This window comes from Bos javanicus, chromosome 13 (assembly GCF_032452875.1).
Source record: "Bos javanicus breed banteng chromosome 13, ARS-OSU_banteng_1.0, whole genome shotgun sequence".
In the NCBI taxonomy this organism is placed as follows: domain Eukaryota; kingdom Metazoa; phylum Chordata; class Mammalia; order Artiodactyla; family Bovidae; genus Bos; species Bos javanicus.
Window position 1 is genome coordinate 69,743,076 of NC_083880.1, and position 21,989 is coordinate 69,765,064.

At 59.8% G+C, this 21,989-nt stretch overlaps 1 protein-coding gene across 2 annotated transcripts in view; it reads left to right on the top strand.

Annotated features, from left to right (window-relative positions):
• Window positions 1–15: 15 nt before the first annotated feature.
• PLCG1 (phospholipase C gamma 1) overlaps window positions 16–21,989 on the top strand; it is a 33,849-nt gene continuing 11,875 nt past the window's right edge. For both annotated transcript variants that reach the window (XM_061437585.1, XM_061437586.1), the window contains exons 1-6: window positions 16–93; window positions 551–869; window positions 18,961–19,113; window positions 19,196–19,289; window positions 19,433–19,480; window positions 21,865–21,949. In XM_061437585.1, coding sequence (XP_061293569.1) covers window positions 653–869; window positions 18,961–19,113; window positions 19,196–19,289; window positions 19,433–19,480; window positions 21,865–21,949 — 597 coding nt within the window. In that variant the 5' untranslated portion in view covers window positions 16–93; window positions 551–652. The remainder of the gene's footprint in view (window positions 94–550; window positions 870–18,960; window positions 19,114–19,195; window positions 19,290–19,432; window positions 19,481–21,864; window positions 21,950–21,989) is intronic.

Below are 21,989 nucleotides of genomic sequence, written 5' to 3' on the forward strand. Positions count from 1 at the left end.
CGGAGGACTCGCCTCCTCCGCCGCCGCCGCCGCCGCCGCCGGTGTGAGGCGGCCCGGCTTGGCCTGGTTCCCTCAGCCAGGCAGCCCTCCCAGGTACCGGGTTTGGCCGGCGGGCCTCGGGAGGCGCCCCGGGCCTACACTTCTTTTCCCGGTGGCCGCGCGGGCGGCGCCCCACGAGCGGGCTTCGGAAGGAGCCGCCGCGGCCGGGCCTGTGCGGGACGGTGGGCTGGGCAGCCGCCTGTGCGCGCGCGACAGACGGCCGGGCCGGCGCGAGGCTGCCGCGCGTGACGGGACCGGCCGTGGCAGCCGGGCTGTGTCCGGGGCGGCGCGAAGAGGCCCCGCGGGGCCGTGGGCCCGGCTGGCGGACAGCGGGCGGCGCGCGCGCGCGCCCCGACGCGGGGCCTGCCCGGGGGGTCGCGGGGCGCAGGCGCAGCGGGCGGGGGTCCTCCCCACGGGCGCGCGGGCGCCTTTGTTCCCGGCGCGCGGGCCGGGGCGGGGCCTGCAGGGCCGTCCCGCCCCCGCTCAGGCCCCGCCCCGTCTCCGCCCGCAGGAGCCGCCGCCGCCGGGGTCCGCTCGCCCGCCGCCTGCGCCGCCGCCGCCGCCAGCTCGCTCCCGCCGGGCCTGCGCCGCCGCCGCCCCCGGCACCCGAGCGATGGCGGGCGCCGCGTCCCCCTGCGCCAACGGCTGCGGGCCCAGCGCGCCCTCGGACGCCGAGGTGGTGCACCTCTGCCGCAGCCTCGAGGTGGGCACCGTCATGACTTTGTTCTACTCCAAGAAGTCGCAGCGGCCCGAGCGGAAGACCTTCCAGGTCAAGCTGGAGACGCGGCAGATCACGTGGAGCCGAGGCGCCGACAAGATAGAGGGGGCCAGTAAGTGCGCTCCCCATTGCTGCACACCCCCGGCTCCCCGGGCCTGCCGCGCGGGCGCGCGCGCTGGGGCGGCGCGGGGTCTGCGCCCCGGCTCGCGCGCGCCCTGGGGCCACCGCTGGAGAGACTCCGGCAAACTTTGGGTCCCCGCCCCCGCCTCGGCCAGGGTGGTCACCGGGGGCGGGGGGCATCCGGGTCCTCAGTCACCTGACAGGACACCCCCTCCCCCAGTAAGGGGGGGAGTGTTCCAGGCGCTTTGCCCAGAGGCCTAAAAATCCTAGCGAGTTGGAGATCAGTGGGGCCGGCGTCGGGTCCCCCCCCTACCCCGGGAGCGGTGTCGGCCGAGGCAGTGTCCTCCCCCCGGCAGCCGCGGAACCGGAGGCCAGACCAGATGCACCGTTTTTCCAAAAAGATCAATCTGGTGCACCTCTGGGCCTCCCGGCCGGGCTCCTACTTACAAAGGAACCTTTGGGTTCCCCAAGTAGAACTTAGGCAGATGTTGGCGTAGGGCTGGTTTTGGAGCAGAGCCGGGCCTACTCATCTCTCTCTTGGGGCCAAGGAGGAAGGTGGTCTTGTTTGGTTTGGAAAAGCCCGAGAGGAGGCAGTGGATGTTTTTCCCGCCGCTTCTTTTGTCCTGAAGCTGAATTTTGGAGGTCTGTGTGCGTGGGCAGACTCCCAAAGCCAGGGCAGGGAAAGAGGCCAGGCTTCCCCTTGTCCTTTGGAAGCACATTCTCCAGAGCTTGGCCCCAGAAAGGCCAGCCTCGCTGCTGCGTGTCAGGTACTCTTCAAGAGGACGCAGCCAAATTGGGGTCCAGCCCTTAGTGTCCTGCGTCCTGTGGCTGGAGGGAGCCAGGAGCGGCTACTATTTCCTGCCTCTTTGCTGTCCCAGACCTGACCTTGGCTGCTTCTGCGAAAGAGAGAGTTGGGGGATTTTGAAAAACCCCAGATCCTTCAGAGAGAGATTCCACTGAGCACGCGCCTGTGCTGTGGCCCGATGGGCCCCCCAGCTCTGCCCTCCATTCTCCCGCCTCCAAGTGTGAGATGATGTGTTTGCAACCCCAGGCTGTGGGTTGCTTCCTACAAGAACCCCCTCTACCCCCCACCCCCGAGACTGGAATTAGAGCCAAGCTCAGAATTAGGACTGTGTAGAGGAAGAGGGTTCAGGAAGTGATACCCCCCAAGAGAAGGTCTTCCAGACCTTGGGTATGGTGTACCTGCGTGTAGATGACTGAGGAGACGGGGAGGAAGGAAGGTCTTGTGGTGAGACAGCCGTCCTCAGCCGCACACTCCAGATCTCACACAGCTGCTGAACTTCCACACGACAGCCGCCTTCCTCTGTGACCCTCCTCGGGCCCTGGCAGCCGGCGGGAGAAAATGTTAGATGATTTGAGAGGCTGGATTTCAGAGTAGAGGAAGGACAGATCCTGCAGAGGACTGGAGGGGCATCACCCTGGCATCAGACTCCAGTCATGGCCCTTCCGTGTGTCTGTGGATTCCCCGGGCTCTCCTGAATTGGTAGCGGCTTGCTGAGGTTCCCAGGTAGACTTCTGGCTAAGAGGCTGCGTTTCACACCATGCACGGGACCAGCAGGCAGTTGAAGTGCAGCCCAGTGGTTGAAGGCAAGGTTGGGTTTGAAGCCTGTATGTAATAGTTGTGTATTGCCCCCAGCCAGCTACTTCTCTGAGCCTTAGTGTCACCATCTGTGAAGTGGGAGTAATGATATCTCCACCGAATGGGGTTATTCTAGGGGGATAAAGGAGAGGATTAATGTAAAACAACATACGGGGGCTTCAAATCCAACCTTGCCTTCAACAGCTGTGCTGTTGGATACGTTCTAAATGTTTAGTAAATGTAAGCTGTTATTCATGACAATGGTAATAGACTATGACTGCCCCTCTTGGACTGGGACTGTATGGCTGCACAAAAGGGTGAGGGAGCAGGAAGGGAGGAGCTCGGGGACCCAGCTCATTTCACTGAGATCACTACCCGGAAAAGGGAGGAAATGGTTTTGTTTTGCCCCGACCCAACTACTAGTCACCCCCCTACCACTTAGAGCAGGGTATGGAGTTGTCTTGAGGAGACTTGCACATCTATCTCCTGGGTAGGTGACTCTCTTGTTTGTAAGTTGGGGCCTGTACAGAAGGAAGGGGTGTGGAGAGGCAAGGGGCTAGTCCAGCAGGTCTCAGGTCTCGGGGGCTGGAGGCAGGAGTGCCAGGTACCTGATAACCCCAGCCCCTGCAGGTGGGTCCGTCAGAGGGGTGCAAATTCAGTGACCTCAGCTGGGATTTAAGAGGCCTGCCTGGAGCCTGGGCAGAGGAGGTAGAAGGGGCCATGGCCCATTGATAAATTGGGTCCCGGGATTGAAGGAGTCTGGGTGAGAAGCCTGGTGGACCCTGGTGTGCAGTTCAGTCAGGCCTTGCTGCTGGAGCCTTCCACTGGAGCTGCCCCAGAGCCACCTGCTTGTGGGTGCACCTCATTGCTGGGTTCTGATCCCTGCAGCCGCCTCTGTAGGTTCTGAGGAAGTTTGGAGTGCCAGCAGGGCCCCTTGCCACCTGGCCTCTTGCCCAGGTGCCTCAGATGCCTGGCCTTTTCCTGCTGACCCTGCCAGGGTACCACGCAGTGTCTGTAACCTGGCCAAAGAGAGAGACGCTTGTGGGACTCTCAGGGTATCCGTGGCCCTGCAACGAGATGGGGTTCAGTGAAAGTTCACGGTGCTCACATCGAGGACCTCGTTCTGGCCTAACTCTGTGCCCTCTCTCTTTATCCTCCTTTTGTGAAATGCGACCGGCAGGTGCTCACGTCGCGTCGCGGGTGGGAATTTGGTTTAAAAGGGGTGGGGTTGGTACTGGTTGTCACAGTGGTGTGACAGGAACCAGGTCGGTGTTTGGCTTTTTGTGTTACAGATACTGACATAAATGAGTACAAAGCAATTACAGACTTCCTGCTGAGTGCTACAGAGACGTGTCATCATGTTTTCTTGGCAGATCCGCTCAAGGGCCCCAGGGGGTGGTCTGGAGTGCCACCCCACTTTACAGACGAGGAAATGGAAATGCAGGGAGTGAACTGTGCTGCCACGTGACAGCCTCAGTGGGACCCAGCCCTCCCGGCAGGTGCTGGCCGGCCAATCCCAAGGGCACTCTACGCCCTGGGGTTGTGCTCTGAGTGGCCTCAGGCCCCAATCCTGGGGTCCGCATCGCTCCTCTGAAGAGAAACCTTCCTGTTCAGACTGTACCTGACGGACAGCCCCGGCCTTTCTCAGCTGTGGCTCCACACTTCTGGTGCCTTCTGGGTTGACATGTTCAGTCAGGGGTCACCGTGGGCACAGTGGCTCGGATGGTGACTCCATGGGGGGCCAGCACGTCAGGAATTGCAGCCCCAGGTTTTCGTCTTTGTTTCTGCAATCGATACCCTTTTAGACGCCAGGCCTCCTTAGGTGGTGAATCAAAACAGGCCCTTGCCTTCAGGGAGACTGAAGCGGACAACGGCAGCCGTAGTTCCTGCTCCCTTTGATGCCGGGGGTTGCAGGGTGGCAGAAGAAAGCAAACTCCCCGGATAAGGCAGTCAGGCTCGTGGGGGAGGTGACATAGGGACCTGCAGTCTGAGGCCTGACCCCTGTGGCTGTCAGACCCTGGAGGAGACAGACCTCAGGGTCAGCTCTGAAGGCTGAGCCCGGGAAGGGCGGGCCTGTGTCGTCGGGGATTTTCCTCTGCTGCCGGGTCAGTCCCCGTGGGAGAAGGGTAAGAGCACGTGTCCGGATCCACAGCTCACCATCCTCGCCTGTGTGTTTCCTGTCTGACTATAATTTTTCCAGGGGAAGTCAGAGCTCTCAGTGTTTCCTCAGCGCCCCCAGGCTTGCCCTGATGTGTGGGTTTCCAGGCCAGCCCGGCCAGGCCCCCTGTGCAGCTGGGGCTTTGTCTTCCCTGTGAACTTAGGGACAGAGTTTGCTGTGCCTGGGAGAGCTGAACACACCACGCCGGGGGCCCCCAGCACCTCCAGCTTCTCCCCTGTGTGTGCGCCGGGGCCCGCACATACGTACACAAACACACAGGCTGGAGTCATCAATTAGAGAGCTTGGCCTCTGGCTTGCTTTGGGTCGCCCCTTGGAATGAGGGGCATTTGCTTGCTCAGTAGATACTGTGTGAACACCTCCTGTTTGCCCAGTACTAGGCACTGAGAGTTCAGAAGATGGACAAGACCTGGACTGGGCTGTTGAGGAACAACTCTTGGAAGAGGCAGGTGTGGGGACGTGTAATTAGAACCCCGCGTGTTCCATGCCATAATAAAGGTCCATGCCCAGAGCTTCCTGTGTGCAGAGGAATGAGCTCTGCCCAGCAAGCTGGGGGTCTAGAGGAGAGAGCCAGGAGGGGAGGTGGCTGGTGCACAGGCCTGAGTGGTTAAGGACCTTGCCTGTGCCCTGGGTGAGGCCCCAAGGACCACTGCACTGGGTGGGTTAGGGGGCAGCATAGGGAGGGCCATGGCGTGCCAAGCCTTGTGGGTCGTGCTCTGTCCTGTAGCAGAGCTGTCACCAGAGGCTGAAGTGGGATGTCTGGGAGAGGTTGAGGAGGGGGACCTGGGAGCCACTGTGGGAGAGAGCCAATGAGTACGGCATGCCTTGTCTCCTAGCAGGCAGGCGGATGAGCGGTGATGGAGGCGTGGGGTGGTGTCTGGAGGCAGGAGGCAGAGGAGCCGTAGTGGCTGAGCACCAGGGCTCTGAGCGCTCACACTGCCTGGGTTAAAATCCTGCTGTGCAGCTCACTTGCTCTGTGACCTTAAGCATGTGACTTTCTCTCTCATCTCTAAAAGAGGGATAGTAACAAACACATTTTTCTCGTAAGGGTTTTGTGAGGATTCCGTGAGAATGTGTAAGGTGCTTGGCATCGAGTGTAGCATGTAAGTGCTTCACACGTGGGAACCCTGACGAGGAGGAAGGGGAAGATTAAGTGGCCCAGAAGGACCTGTTAGTGGAAGGGAACAAATGTACATGTGGTATCGAGGGGGCTGGCTGCCACGTACTTCGATGTGGGGACCAGGAGGCCACTTAGCCCCCATTTATTGTCATCAGGGCTCTTTCCCGCCCCTGACTTTTGCAGGGTGTCAGGGCAGCTGACTAGGAGCAGCTGCTTCGGTATCACATGAACATATCAGATTAGTCTGTTTCTAAGAACTTCGCCCTGATAAATGGTATGTGAGTCCATTTTGGGGAGACCCCTGACTTCCAGGAAAGGCTTTAACGGCAGCACCTCATTGTGCTAGGGCCTGTTTTTGCCTCTCCTTTCACTATCCGTGTTGGTCTCTATTAACTCATGGTGTTTCTTTCTGCTCTGCCCTTTTCTCTGATGTGGCTTCAGAGAGGTCAGTGAGAGCTAGAGCTGGAGGGACAAGGTGAGGCCTGCTGTAGCAAAGGCCCGATACTAGAGGACAGGAGACTCCCCCCACTGCCAGCCTGCTCTGAGAACTGCAGAAGCCAGTGGGGACTTTGAGGGGAGTCCCAGGACAAGTGGGGCAGAGAGTGCTCAAGCTTCCCCAGGGGGAAACCTTTGAAAGCAGCCTGATAACAGGTGAGAAGACTCCAGGCCGAGTCCAGGGTGAGGAGTGGTCCCCAGCAGCTGGGGCCAGAATCAGTCAGATTTGGGTGAGAGTCTCAGCCCTTCTGTGCCTTTGGATACCAGGCACCTGAAACTGATCTTCAGCTGTCAGAGTCATTTCCCCCTTACAGAGCAGCCTGTCGACAGTGGTCAGGTGGGGTCCGTCTGAGAGTGAGAGGTGGCACCTGAGCGTGCTCAGTACAGCATGGGGCCCTCGTGGGTACTTAGCAGCTCTTGGTTTCCCTTGCCTTCGCCGTAGCTAACCACAGAGCTCCAGTTCTTCCCACCACCATGCTGGCCTCGAGGCTTCTCCGACAGCCAGGGGCTGGAAGTCTGTTTCTTACTTCTTTGTTCCTTCCCTGAGTCTGTTCACAGAGGTCACAGGCAGGAGAAAAATTGGGTATTTGAGTAGTGCATTGGTTCATGGAGCATTTTCTCATCCATGGGGTGTTAGAACTCCACCACAGCTCTCGAAGAGAGGCAGGGATGCCAGGCTCCCCCTTACAGAGGAGGAAACCGAGGCCCCAAGGTGAAGGTCACTCAGCGAGTTCACGGTGGTGCTGAGACCAGGGCTGGAATTCCCGATTCCCTTTGCAGTGTTCAGTTGATCCCTCCACTCTGGGGCAGGTGACAGGTGGGTGTTGTAGAAGAACAGGGTTTGTATTTACCTGGACAGGGCTGTCTGATCTCTCCTCCGCCCCCTGGCCACATGCCCTGTTTGGCCAGCCTGGGCTTCGGTCTGCACACGCTGGAGTCAGTGGTTCCCTTGAGAGACTCAGGCTCCCTCTGCAGTCCCCCCATCGAGACGCGGTCCCCTCTGCTGTGTGTGTGTTGGGTAACCGGAGACCCGTGCTCTGACTTGCTCTCCCTGGGTTATGATGACAGCCTCCCTGAGCCCCTGCTGGGTAAGCGGGAGCCTGGGGCTTCGTGCTCAAGGTGCTCTGAGAAGGGCCTTTGCGGGACCCAACGACAAGCTGAAGCGTGTGCCCTCATCCGCGAGTTCCTGTGTTCATCCCACATTGAGCGTGGTCTTCGTTCCCACGTTGGGAGTACACCGAGCCGGACGTGGTCGCTCCCACCTCTGACCTGTTCACTGAGGCCGTATCTCCAGCGTTGTGTGCTTTCTGTGTCACCATAGCTACTCTTTCCTTTAAAAAAAAAAAGGTCCGAAAACAGCTTTCTTGGGCCCCTGCGGCACCTGAACAGGTGAGACGCCGCTTGTGCCCCCCTGACTGGACGCTGGTGTTCACTGATGTGCCAGGTGCCGTGGAGGCTGACGGTAAACGTAGGGGATGAGGCTCTCATGGGCAGAAAGGAAAAATGACGACAAGGTCTGGGCGCTGAGAGAGACACAGGCCGGGGCAGCTCCGTGGGTCTGCAGGGGCGGGGTGTGCCGTGTTCATCCCCGTGGCTGACAGCGGCCGGGGCCTGGCTCTCCCCCGTGTAGGTCATGTGTGCCACTGTTTGTGCAGAGGGTTCTCAGTGGCGCCGGGTTGGCCCCCGGATGCAAAGCCGGAACACCCCGGGCACATGAGGCCCGAGGGGTTTTGGAGAAGGAGGCCGGGGGGAGTTAACTCCTGACACCTGGGCACAGGGTACAGGAAGGGTGGCCCCACGGTTGTGGCAGGTAGATTGCAGCCCGTGGGGGTCAAGAGGCGGCCGGCGCTGGGGTCTCGGAAACAGGGAACTTGGTGTTCCGGCTCCGAGGCGTTGCAGCTGTGCCCTCGCCTGATTGTATCTCCTCCTTCACCCCAACACACGTGCCCCTGCTCCCGCCGCCACAGCTTCCTGCCGTCGGCCCAGGGTTTTAGGGCCGCCCTTCACGGCTGAGTGTGCTGGGTCTCCAGAGGGAGTGGGCCTGAGGCTGCCTAGAGACCGTGCCCTTGGCCCCGGAGGGGAGGAAGGACGTGGGAGGGGACCAGGCCATGCTGATGCTGCAGGTGGTCGCTCTGGGGGAGGCCGAGGCCTCGGGGGTGTGGCTCAAGAGTCCCCGCTTGCATTCCTGCCTCCACTGTAGATGGTTTCCCTCTCCTCGTGCGACCAGTGCCTTTTGAGGCGGCGCTTGGCTCGCCTTTGAGAGGCTGCAGTGGCTGAGTGCCCAGCACAAGTCCTAGCTCTCCCCACCGCACCTCGTCACCCCCTAGGAACTTGGCTGTCCTGGGGGAAGCAGGGAGGGCTCCTTTTAATAGCCCACATGTAGGCTTTGTATATAGGCTCTGCGCTTCCTTCCGGGCCCTTCCTGGTGTTGGCCGGTGGCCCTGGCTTCAGCAAGACTCAGGATGCAGAGTGAATGGGGCAAAGCTTTCTCCTGCAGGACTGGCATCTCCCTTGCCGAGCCAGGCTTGGCACCGAGCAGCCTGAGGTTAGGAGGCAAGGAAAGGAGGTGACCCAGTCCCTGATCCTGGGAAGCTTGCAGTCTGGAACGTGCGGAAAACCATGAGAGCCCCGGGCCAGCAGGAGACGGTTGTGCCGAGTGCTGTCGGCTGAGCCTGGGGCTCCAGACAGCATCAGCCTGCCCTTGTGGGTCGCTTCCCCTGCTGGCTGGCAGGCTGGCGTTGGCTGGAGGGTCAAGGCGTGGGCTCAGTGAGGAGCGGCGGTCTGACCAAAGCTCCAGGCCCTGGTGGCGGACAACCGACCAGACTGGTGAGGGCTTGGGCCTGGGAACGTTTGACCACTTGTTTGTGTGAGATCTAATTCTAACTCAGCAGGGGCGGGCTGTGCATGTTGAGGTTGGCTTCCTGTTTTCCTGGACACCTGGGGATATGGCTGAGCTGAAATGTCCTAAGGGAAGTGGTGCTTTAAGAGGTGGCTGCGCCGCCCCCCCCACCCCACCCCGCCTGCGCAGTTCACCATGTCCTTGGTATGGCCTTGCCCGTGGGGGGAGAAGGGCATTGACCATCCTGGACCTCTGGCTGTGGGGGTGTGGTGGGTGAATTCTAACGCCGTGGGATGAGTGACTTCAGCCTCAGGCCTGGAGAGTGTGGGCCTGGGTTCCTGAGTGACTAACCCTAGGAAGGAGGGGAGGGGCTGGGCACAGGTCCCAAAGGCTTCTTCTCCGCCTACTCCAGGGCAGGAGGTCAGTTGGGAGGTTGGGGAGCGGCAGGGGCTTTCGAGACCCTCTTTGGGGCTGTGCAGACCACGTGCCCCCATTTGTCATCCAGCTGTTAGGTGGTAGCTCTCCCGTGCCAACCCTAACACAGTAAGAGGGTAACACGCCTGTGTTCGCTCGTCAGCTCCCAGCTGGGACTGTGGCCCTTCTTGGGAGCTCTGAGCATGTCCATGATGGAGGTTAGAACAGATCGCATAGGTCGCTCTCTCAGGGGTCACTAGGGCCTGTTGAGGCCAGCGGTGAAATAGAGGGAGGGTCCCTCCAGTGGGAACCCCTGATGCCAGGCTTGTTCCTGATGGCGTCTGGGTCCCCGGCCTGAGGACTGGCCCCTGCTGGAAGGGTGAGGCTCTACAGCCTGGGGCAGGAGGCTGGGAGGCAGCTATCTGTGCTTGAGGAGGTGAGGCGGGAGCTGTCTTAAGAGGGTGGAAGTAAGGAATTAAAACCAGGAAGGGGAAGTCCCAGGGTAGCCACCCCTCTCAGCAGGGGGGTTGATTTCAAATAATCTGAGCGGGGCTTCCCGCTCACCTTGGAGTGGGCGGTGTCCTGTGTGGTGTGACCTTATGGGGCTTTGGTTCCCCCGGAAGCAAAGGGAGGACAGGCGAGTGGCAGGGCTTGGGCTGCTGTGGCCCAGAGGGAGCGGCCCGATCCTGAGGCGAGGCCAGGCCAGCGGGTCTGAACCAGGAGAGCGGGCCAGTGGGCAGAGGAGGGTGTCCAAGGGAGCAGGCCTGTGACGTAATGACCCTTTCCATTGTTCAGAGTGTCTCTCCAACCGAGACATTCAAGGTTGACCTTGTTGGGGATTTAAGGGCTGGCCCCACATCCCCGCCCCCCCCCCCCCCCCACCCCATGGAGAGAAGGGCCCGTGCTGGCAGTAATACAGAAACCAGAAAGGCGGGGAAGCAGCACGGGTCAGTGAGCTCCAGGGGGAAAGGCCTCCGCCATTCCCCACCCCCACCGTAGCCCCTTTTTAGCCCCCAGCCAGAGGCCCCTGTTGCTTCCTTTTGGGGGTGGGGGACAGGCCCCAGATTTTTTCTTTCTTCTCCTAACACAGTCCATTCCCTGCTAGGCACTGGGGCATTTGGTTCACAGCGTCAAGGACCTTATGCTCCAATGGAGAAGGTAGTCAAAGAGCCTTAAAATACACGTGGTTCCCACTCATCTAGGTCCTTGGTAAACGTGATCGTTAATATAAATAAAGCCAGTAGGGCTTGTTCAAGGATTAGATTGGAGAGTGGTAAGAGTGTACAGAGTCCAGTTTAGGCACTTCTTTGGAGGTGAAGCTGTTAACTGGCAAGAGGAGTGGCAGTAGGCCTGGTTTTGGTGAGGGCTTGACTTTCAGGTACGTTCTTCCCAGGTGGTGCTAGTGGTAAAGAGTCCACCTGCAAAGCAGGAGACACAGGAGATGTGGGTTCGATCCCTGGGTCAGGAAGATCTCCTGGAAAAGGAAATGGCAATCCACTCCAGTATTCTTGCCTGAAGAATCCCATGGACAGATAGCCCATGGGGTCACAGAGTCGGACACGGCAGAGTGACTGAATACACACACCTGTGACTTTGAGGTGAATAGGCAGAGAAGGCAAGTAGGCAGTTGGCTTGAAGGATCTGAAAGCTTACAGCCGGACTAGAGTAGGGCTGTTTCTGTGAGTTGTCTGTCATTGGTAGTGAAAGCCATGGGCCTGCGTGACGCTGACTGGGGAGCAGGTGGAGCTTCGGGAGAGGAAATGCCCTTGGCCTGGGCCTTGATGAAGGCCAGTGTGTCCTGGGTATAGTCATGGAGCCCAAGAAGCAGGAAATCAGAAGTCAAGAGCAGAAGTTCAGCAGGAGAGAGGGTGTGGTCAGCCGTGTTGATTGAGGGTCAGGAAAGGGGAGACTGGGCAAGTGACTTACACCCAGGACAATACCCTGTTTCTCCAGGTGGTCTGAATAGACAGTGAGAAGCATTTCATTGGGTCTCCTGAGATCCTGGACACATTCTATACCTGGCTCTGCTGGGCCCTCAGCTTCTCTCCTGTAGTTGGGAGCCTGGCAGACACAGGCCATCTAGAAAGAACTTGGGCAGCATCAGCCTGTAGAGGAGACAGAAGTCAGCATGCATAGGGCTGCCTGGGGAGTCCTGTGGGCCTGGGCAGAAAAGTTGAGGCAAGCCCCTGCTGCACTTGCCCTGCTGTGACATTGCCGGCCAACCTTCCCTCCCCTCTCATCCACCAAACTCTGAATGTCCTTTTCCCCAAATATTCGATGCCTTGGCTTTCGTAATCCTGTGCTGGAGAACCTGGTCGGGCCAATCCTCCCAACCTGCCTTCTGTGGACAGAGTGGTCTGAGACTCCTGAGTCCAGCTGCTCACTTTCTCTGGCTCCCGGCGCCATCGACACCTCCCTGTTCCACCCTTTGTAGGCCCTCCTAGTTATCTGCTTCCCCATCTGTTTCCTCCACTGGGCAGGGGCTTTCTGACTTTCTCAGAGCCAGGAACTCCAGTGCTTTATTGATCTCTGTTTACCCAGGACCCACCCTGGGGCCTGACCTGGAGTTGGTGGAGGTTTGGTGCATGTTTGATCTGGGTGATGGAGTGAGAGAATAAGCCCAGTAGATAGCTGCTCATCTCTCTCCTGGCTTTGAGTTCCCTGGGTGGGGCCCCTTGCCCTTCCTTCCTTTGGGGCCCAGGCGTGCTGTTCCCACCTCTTAAGATGAGTGGGATTCATCTCGCATCCTAGGGAAGAGGGCTGTCTGCCTGGATAGTGTGAGGGCTTGCTGGGGCTGCCCTGCTTCTCCTCTGCAATCCCAGTGTCGGGGTGGCTGCTGCTGGGTAGAGGGTCCCCATTCTGCTGTGAACTACCACGTGACTGTGACAAGACCCCTGGGAGCCTCACGTTTCCTCATTGCTCCAAAGAGGAGATTCACCTAGAATCTAGACTACAGGCATTTCACAAACTGGCAAGGATTCTTTACAGCCGTGACTGAAGCAGTTGCATGGGGGAGGGCAGGGTCCCATGTAGGAGGGTCCGCAGACCCCCATCCAGCTGCCTGAATGGTCTTTTCCTGCTCTTCTCTGTCAGGTGTCTGGGGGAGGGTAATGGACAAAACCCTGCTAGGAGCAGAGGCCGAGCCCTGCCCGGGGTGGGCCTTGCACGCCAGGGTTCCGCTGGGGCTTCCCTGTTGTGTCCTGAGAGGGGTCTAGTCCTCTCTCCCTTGCTGTCTGGTCTGAAGGTGCTGCTGTACCAGAAAGGAAAGCGGATAAAGCCCAGCCACACCTTCCCTTTGCTGCCTGACCTGTGACCCTGGGTCTCCGAGTCTGGATCCTCGTCCTCTGTGAAATAGAGGCTGAGAGCTACCCACCCCTCGGCCCTCGCCTTTCTCCCTGCTCCTGACTTTGCTGGAAAAGCAGGGGTGGGGTCAGGGGCAGGGTGAGGACCCTCACTCCTGGTCCTCGGGCAGCCGGCAGCTGATGTGGAAATTGCTGGCTGTCTCAGGCCCAGCAGATTCCTGTCCCGCCTGTGCCCTGGTTGTCTTGTCTTCTGTTGGGCCACCTCAGTCCTTCTCCTGAGCCATGAAGCTCTGTCAGAGCTGTACACGGCTGGCTGGTCCAGGCGCCCTGGGGTGCAGAGTCCCTCTGTCACTGGCTCCCTGGGGTGGGCAGCAGAGGTGCCGGCTGGAAATCAGCTGGCTGGCAGGGCGCTTCCCTTTCGTCCTCTGGGGAGCAGAGCTCAACTCCATTTGTGCCCCCTGGGCCCCGGTGTGTTGTTCTTTGGAGAGGGGGTGCAGGAGGCCGCTGACTTGGGGGGTGGGGGCTGGGAACAACCCGGCCGTGTATGTGGAGAAGGCGTGAGCGATGACAGGTCATTTCTGGGAAGATCTGTGCAACTCTCCTGGCGCCTGGGACCCGCTCTTTTCAATCTCCTGGTGACCTTGGCATAGAGCCAAGCAGGGCATGGTGCTGAGGGAGCCCTGCCTGTTCTCTTTTGTTTTCCCCAAAGCACCATTAGCTTCCCAGGGTTCCCACCGCAGGAACCTTTGTACAGGAACCTCCCAGTGTTTGCAGATTGCTCTGGCCCCCAGGGGCAGTGTCCTACCCCACTGTGGCTGTTCTTTCTCCTGTCTGCATAGTCACCTCACTGACCACTGCGCTTGCATATTTGTTGTAGCACCTCAGCCTTTATTACCCTCCTGCACCACCTCTTCCAGGAAGTCATCCCTGATACCATCTTTGAGCATCTGTGACCTCTTAGATAATTAGTTCTGGTGTCTAACTCTCGTGTTCATTCCCACTTCTAAGCACTCGGTCAGCATGTTGAGGCCTCCTCAGGGACCTGGGAATAGGCAAGTGTGGTTTTTGCCTTGTGGAACTCACAGATCAATGACCTTGACACCAAGGAGGCACCAGTGTGACCAGAATAGGGAGCACCAAATATGCCGCTGGACCAGGCACAACGGAGACTTAGGTGACAAGGTGGGCCTGGCACGTGCAGGGGCTCAGAGGTCAGAGGCGTGCTTGGAGCTTAGGTGGGATGGGGGTCTCTGGGTCTCGTGACCTTGACCTGACTCGGGCCCTGTTGAGGGGTGCTGCTGGGCCTTGCACACCTTCCTCAGGTGCCTGTGGGGCTGAGCATCCACATCCCACAGGCAGGGGCAGTGCCAGTCCCAGGGGGAGGGACCTGTCCTGGTAATGCTCACCTCTGTCAAGTTTTCTAGATTAAAAAAAAATCTTTCATGTTTATCATGACTTTGTTACTTTAAGCTGTAAAATGTATTCGCATGCAGTTTTGAAAATTGGTGTTATTTACTCTTTGGCCGTGCGGGGTCTTCGCTACCGCTCGGGCTTTCTCTAGTTGTGATGAGCAGCGGTTTCTCCAGGTGCAGAGCGCGGGCTTGCTGCTCCATGCTGTATCTTCCCAGCCCAGCAGTTGAACCAGTGTCCCCTGGGTTGGCAGGTGGCTTCTTAACCACTTGACCACCAGGGCAGTCCTACATGCATTTTTTATGCAGTTAGTTTCTTTTGCAGTTTCTACCAATTTACTTATGTACTTTTCAAAGGGAAAATGCTCTTAAGAGAAATATTTCAGCAAATGCATCTTTCATGTCCAGAAATTTCCGTTTTTGTTTTGTGGTGGTGGTTTTCTTGACCAGATCTTCATCATTTGGGGTTTAGTTTTCAGCATGTCCTCATGTCCCTTTCTAGCAAACTCGTCTTCCTGTTTGTGTAGTTCTCTGTCTGCATGTGAAAGGTTTACAGCAGGCCCACCCCTCACTGAGGCCTTCAGTTTATCCCCAAGCCACCCAAGAAGAGACAGACTTGCTCGAGGCCCGAGCTGTATGCTTGGAAACAGGATTTGAAACTTGGCCTTTGTGATTTCAGACCTGTTAGTGTCCTGTTCTGGTCCCTCACTATAGGCACGGTGGGGGTGGTGTGGGGCTGTGGCTGCACCGGGCCGGGTAAGCGTTCTCTGGCTTAGAACATGTGCCCAGATGTGAACTCGGAGGCTCCACGAGTCCCTGTCTTCCCTCACGGTGCCCCATCCCTGTGAGACCACATTCGGGGCTGGGGAAATGGCTGTTGGAGTCTGTTCCTTGGGCCCAGGCAGTGGTGGGCCAACTTCACCCTGGGTTCGCCCCCAGGAAAGTGCTGGCGGTGGCCGCCATTGTCTCCCCTGCCGCTGACTCACGTGGGCCCCATGTCGGTGACTCTAGGCGCACAGGAGGGGCCGTCAGACTTTCCAGGACTGGTGACTCCTGGCAGGGCCCTTGTGCAACCTTGTGAGGTGGGAGGAATCCCCAGTTTACCGATGAGGAAACTGAGGCCAGAAGAGCGTCGGACTGCCCGGGGCCACACAGCTCGAGTGCAAGCCCTGTGTGATTCTCCTCTGCTGGGCCCAGGCAGACTTCAGAGAGGGTGGTCAGAGCAGGCTTGCTGAAGGAGTCGAGGGAGGTGGCCTGGCATGTGAGGCCAGTCCTAGGCCTGGGCGGTCCCCCATTAGGCCAGAGCCTCTTGAGGAGGGCTGCTCTTATTTCTTTATGAGAGTTTGTGGGCGGTTAAATGCCAGGGACCGAGCCCCCCTCCCTGCCCAGGCAGCTAATCTTGTCACTGTCTACCACGGCCTTGCTTGGAATGGCGAGGCCCACGCTGTTCCTGAAGCCTGGGAGCCTCTGCGTGGGCCTCGGACACCTGGTCCCCAGAGGAGCGAGCTCGCCGTCGTGGCTTCTGACCAGCTGAGGTGGCTGGGTTGTGCCGGTGCAGCTCCAGGCCCCTCTCGGGGGTGGACGAGCCTGGGGGTGGGCCTTCGTCACAAACGAAAGCCGCGCTCTCTCCTACCGGACGCCAGCCCAGCCTGGCTTCAGGCCCTGGGTGTGGGAGCCTGCCCTTGTCCTCAGAGAGTCCCCATCTCCAGCCTGGCCAGGACCTCCCAGTGCGGCCAGCCTCTCTTCTCCCCACGTCCCTTGAATGTTGTTTTCTGAGGTTGTGTGAGGGGATGAGTGCTGGGTCCTGGGTCTCCTGCCCCCCAACCTGCCCTCCCTGCCCCCAGCTCCCAAGTCCTGGGAGGGTCTCTCTTCCTGCCGTCCTGTCCCGCTTCACGTCTTACCCAGACTGTGTCAGGGGGGCTCCTATCCCCTTCCTGAAACTAGGGCAGAGGCCATGCATGTCCCAGGGAGTCACACCACCCACCACCCACCCCCCACCCCCGGGCTTGGTGGCCATCCCTGGCTCTCAGGAAGAGGACCCTGCTGTATTTATTCTGGGAGGCAGAGGGCAGGGGTGAGGCAGAGGGTGGGGGTGGGGGTGGAGGGTGAGGCCAGAGGTCGCACAGGATGCAGCTTTTAAGAACCTGGTAGAGCCTCTCCCCCGTGTCTCGTCCTTCCAGCCTGCAGTTGGCTCGATGGCCTTGAAGGGCATCGGGCCCAGGCCGACAGCTCCAGTGACGGCGAGTGCAGGGTGTGGGCAGCGGGAGCCTGGGAGACGCAGGCACCTGGCCTGGGGCTGTGCTCTGCCTGCCTGGTCCCGTCTCGGGTGGGAGCCTCCTCTGCTGTCAGTCTGTCACAGTGGATGTATCCTGGAGCATGGGGCAGGCCACAGGGTCACCCAGGACCCGCTGGCAGTGTGTCGTGTGGGGCACCGTGGCAGCCACCCAGCCGCAGGCTCTGTGGTTGCTCGCTGGGCTGGCTGCTGCTAGCTAACCTACTACGTCGTAGGCTGACTGCCTCTAGTGACTGGTGGGCAGCTGCGCAGAGGGCCCAGACTGTGGCCCGCGAGGCTTTGTGGGCCTGTGTGCCTGTGTGTGAGGCTGTGTGCCTGTGTGAGGTGTGGGGGGCATGACAGCAGCCCTGCACCGGAAAGGCACGCTGGTTTCTGTTTCAAAGGGCAGGGTTTGTGGTGGTTCTGTAGCTTCTGATCTGTGCATTTCCCGTGTTCAGCTCCTCCTCCCATCCTGGGAACCCTGTCTCCTCAGGCTGGGTCTCTGACTCAGTCTCCCTCCCTGCCCCCTGTTTTCACCTGAGCATAACTCTTTAAGGACTCCACCCCTCCCCCTGTTGGGGTGCCTGCTTTTCCCTTGTTTGTTCAGTCGTTCAAGCTCTGGATGGCCTTGCCGGCCCTGGGAAAGATGAAGAACACACATAAGCGCCCTTAGCGGTTACTGCAGGGGGTGTTTCCAGATTAGATCTCTGGTGGCAGAGAACGGAGTCTGGGAGGTAGACCGTCCCTGGCTGGGGACCAAGGTGAAGTGATAGACGGGAAACAGGACTGTTCTTGGCCTCAGTCCAGCTGGGATGGGATGGAGCAGGGAAGATGGGCGAGTGGTAGGGCACTGAGCCCCATCACGAAGTCCCTGAAGGCCGAAGAAGGAGTGGGTTCTCCCTCGTGAGTCACCTTTGGAGGATCAGAACAATGTCTTACACAAATTCAGGGGCTCGGGGAGGACGGCTGGGTGGTGAAAACTTGAGGGCCGGCAGGAAAGCAGGGGCTTCCAGCTGGAGGACCAGGCCCCGGGGCTGCTGAGGGCATGGAGTAGGGGTCGGACCAGCAGTGCTTTGGGGGGTGCTGGGCATGGGCCAGAGTGAGGGCGCTGTCTGAGGTGAGGGGATAGATGGGGCACGGCTGTGGCTAGAGGGACCGGGCCTCTCAGAACTTTCCAGCCAGGGTGGTGTGTGCTTGGGCCAGGAGGGCTCGTGGGGGAGGTGGGCCCGGCCACGTACTGGCAACGCTCCTGGCTCCAGGTGTTCCGGGCCAGTCTGGGTCGAGAGCATCTGAAGAGGCTCCGGAGCCAAGGGAGCACACAGTCATTTCTGGCGGCTATGCCAGACTTCCCTCTTTTGACCTCCCTGAATCTGTGTCTTCATCTGGCCTGGAAAGTCTGTCCCCTGTGTAGGGTCCCAGCCTGGGGACTGTGCAGCTGTGCCCTCTCCAGGCCTGGGGTCACCGCCTGTGTGCCTGCTCCAACTGCAGACCCCCAAGACCCATCAGGGAGCTGGAGGGAGGCTTGAGTCAGCGCCCACCACGTGCCGCCTACAGGGCTGGGCGCTCCAGGCTGTTGGACTTGGGAGCTCAGCAACCCCTCCCAGTGCCGCCATCCGTCACCTGCCTTCACGGGGACACAGAAGGGTCAGAGTGGTTGTCCCTCTGCTGAGGTCACACAGCTAAGGTGAGCTGGAGCTGGGAGTCTAGTCCTGGCAGGCCCACCCCCGAGTCCACGCAGGTTTCTTCTACCACCCTGCCTTCTGGAGGAATTCAGTCAAGCTCTTTGCTCTAGAGATGGTAAAACCCAGATGGAGAGAAGTTAAATGAGTCACTCGGCGTGGTCTGAGTTAGTAGCTGAGGCGGTTTGTCTGCTGCTCCGACCTGGTGCTTCCCTAGTCTGAGCTGGGTGGCCAGGGTGGGAGCCGTCTGTGGGCAGCCCTGCTCTTGCTGGGACTTGCTCGGGGATGTCTGGGAGGGGGCTCGTTGGGGTTGCACCAGGTCTGTTGGCCCAGTGCCTGCTCCCCGCCTTGGACTCTGAGACCCATTTGGGCCTGCCTCTCCCCAGCCCGAACCTTGGGGCTTCATGATTCAGTTGGTGCGCTTTTGTGTCAGAAAATGGTCCTCACAGACTTGCAGCCGTGGGTCCCCATTTCTTGTTCTCGAGTCCGGCTTTCTCCAAGTCAGAGTGACCCACCTGTGTTGTCAGGGAGGCAGCGTGCACAGCACAGAGCTCCCTGTTCCCCCAGACCCCCAGCTTTTAGCAGAACTCTGCCTGTAGACTCAGCGCAGCTCTCTTCCCTCCCACAGTGGGCCTGAGTGGTCTTGAGTGCCCCCGAGGGGCCGTCTCTTTCAGTGGTCTTCTCTGAAGAGAGTGTGGGAACGAGCAGGGAGCCCAGGCAGCCCTGCTCACCTTGGGAGGCCTGAGCCTGACCTTGGCCTCTCCCCTGCCCTCCCAGTTGACATTCGTGAAATCAAGGAGATCCGCCCAGGGAAGACCTCACGGGACTTCGATCGCTACCAAGAGGATCCTGCTTTTCGACCGGACCAGTCCCACTGCTTCGTCATCCTGTATGGAATGGAATTCCGCCTGAAGACCCTGAGCCTCCAAGGTGGAACTGAGGGGCTGGAGGAGGTGGGAGGTTGGGGGACGCAGCCCAGCTCCAGGCTCAGCTCTTTACCCCCTGCTCACAGCCACGTCTGAGGACGAAGTGAACATGTGGATCAAGGGCCTGACTTGGCTGATGGAGGACACGTTGCAGGCAGCCACACCCCTGCAGATTGAGAGGTGAGAACCCGCTCCTGACCGGTGAGGTCAGGGTGCTGGGCCCTCGGGAGCAGGGCAGGGACTCCTGGGCCTCTGCACCCGAGCCTGCCTGCCGGTCTCCTCCCCAGGCCTGGCCTCACTTCAGGCTCCTTCTCTCCCATCAGGTGGCTGCGGAAGCAGTTCTACTCAGTGGACCGGAACCGTGAGGACCGGTGGGTGCTGAGCTGGGGCCCTATCCCGGCAGGGTGGGTTGGGGCGACCAGAACGGTGGCCCCACTTCGAGAACTGGAGGATCTGCCTCATGCACAGCCAGGGCTGGGCAGGCCTCTGGTACAGGCACTTCCTGCAGTCAGCTGTCCGAGGGCCTGTGCCAGCTGGTGGGGAGGCCAGCGACGATAAGCCAAGTGCACCGCTGCTGTGGGAACCGTTCTGCTGCACAGAACCAGCTCTGGGTGTGCTGTAGTGTGTTTGGGGGTGCCTTGGAGCTCACTTAGGACTTCTCTGGTGGCTCAGACAGTAAAGCATCCGCCTGCAGTGCAGGAGATCTGGGTTCAATCTCCTGGGAAGATCTCCTGGAGAAAGAGATGGCAACCCACTCCAGTATCTTGCCTGGAAAATCCCATGGACAGAGGAGTCTGGTAGGCTACAGTCCATGGGGTCACAAAGAGTCAGATACGACTGAGTGACCTCACTTTCCTTTTCCTTTTGGAGCTCATGACTTTGAGGCCACGGTGTGACAGCCAGAGGGGCTACAGAGGTGTGGGACAAAGGCCAGGCCATGGATGAGGAGGACCGCTGATGGGGGAGAGGCAGGCACCACGGAAGGTTTTGAAGAGAAGTGTGATGTGACCTGGGGTCAGTTCCACAGGGCGGCGGGTGGGTGGAGAGCTCGCTTATTAGGAAGCGACTCCGATGCTCCCAGTGAAGATGATGGCTAGGTCAGGGTGGGGGCATTAGGAAGGGGTTGGATTTCGGTGGGGCTATATTTTGAATGTAGAGCTCAATGGAATTTGCTAACACATCAGTTCTGGAGCGTGAAGGAGAGTGAGGATTATATTAAGGTTTTTGGTCTGAGCATCTAGAAAGGTGGGGTTGCCATTGACTGAAATAGGGAAGGCTATGAGAGGGACGCCGGAGAAGGCAATGGCACCCCACTCCAGTACTCTTGCCTGGAAAATCCCATGGATGGAGGAGCCTGGTGGGCTGCAGTCCATGGGGTCGCTAAGAGTTAGACGACTGAGCGACTTCACTTTCCCTTTTCACTTTCATGCACTGGAGAAGGAAATGGCAACCCACCCCAGTGTTCTTGCCTGGAGAGTCCCAGGGATGGGGGAGCCTGGTGGGCTGGCGTTTATGGGGCCACACAGAGTCGGACACGACTGAAGTGACTTAGCAGCAGCAGTAGCAATGAGAGGGTCTCATTTGAGGGGGTGAGTCCCGTGATGCCCGTTGATGGTCAGGTAGAGGTGTTGAGCAGGCAGGTGGGTAGAACGAGCTCGGGGACAAAGTGGGCCAGAGATGGGACCTGAGGAGCACAGCACGCAGGGGGTTTGGGAGGCTGGAGGCGCCCACAGGCAAACACAGCAAGGAAAGAGGAGAGCACTGGTGGCCGATCCCAGCCTGGGCGGCTTGTCCACCGGGGCCTGGGGCAGTTAGGAGCCGAGGAAAACCGGAGGAGGCAGAGCCTTGGAAGCCCAGAGAGGAGGGGCTGGTCAGCTGTGCCACGCCTTGTCACGTGGGGATGACCGAGAGCTGTCGGTGACCTCGAAGCTGACGGTGGAGGAGTAGACGTGGGGTCCTGGGAGTGAGAGGAGCCTGGATGGCTCCTTCAAAGCACTGCTGTGAGGAGGGGCAGAGAAGGGGCAGCCGCTGGGGAGGAAGCAGGGCAGATGGGTGTTTTGGGGGGAGTGGTTTCAACCTGCGTGTGATGCTGGTGGCAAGGAGCCCACAGGAGGAAGGCTGGGTGGGGCAGGTTTCCTAACCCATCCAGGGGGCCCTACCAGCCCCTCCTGCGTGACGGAGGCCAGGCGACCACTGGCTGAAGGAGAGCAGGAACGCCAGGGCGGGAGGAGACGTGCCTGCTTTCCCCTCCGTGTTGCCCACTCCCAGGAGAGAAGGCCTCCCTGTCCCCATCTTTTTCTTCCTGTTGCCTGGCCGAGCATGGTCCTCTGCCCCACCCTTAGGCAGGCTGCCTCGGAAGGCAGCGCACTTCTGTGAGACCCTGGGACCGTGCCTGTCGCCAGCGCTGGTGCTTGGCTGAGACGGGTCCTTGCTCTCCTCCCTGAGGAGGCCCCAAGTCCCCGGGCCGTGGGCTGGGAGTCCTGCGAGCTGCCTGCCCATGGCGGCACCGGGCTTTGAGAGCGAGGCTGAAGGGGCTCTGGAGAGCCGTGCAGGGGCTGCCTCCCTCTGTGCCTGGAGGCCTGGGAGAGGAAGGACCTTCCCTTGGTCACCTCTGGCTCTGAGCCAGGTTCACCGTCAGGGCTGCAGGGCCCAGAGTGGTGGTGTTTACCTGCCCAGCCGCAGGTGGACACGGCCCACAGGTCAGAGGTCATGAGAGGTGGGGCTAAAGCCGCTGGCGGTGTCTCTGTCTCCTCAGGATATCGGCCAAGGACCTGAAGAACATGCTGTCCCAGGTCAACTACCGGGTCCCCAACATGCGCTTCCTCCGGGAGCGGCTGACGGTGAGGGCCTGCAGGCTGTCTGCAGGCGGGCGGGGAGCTC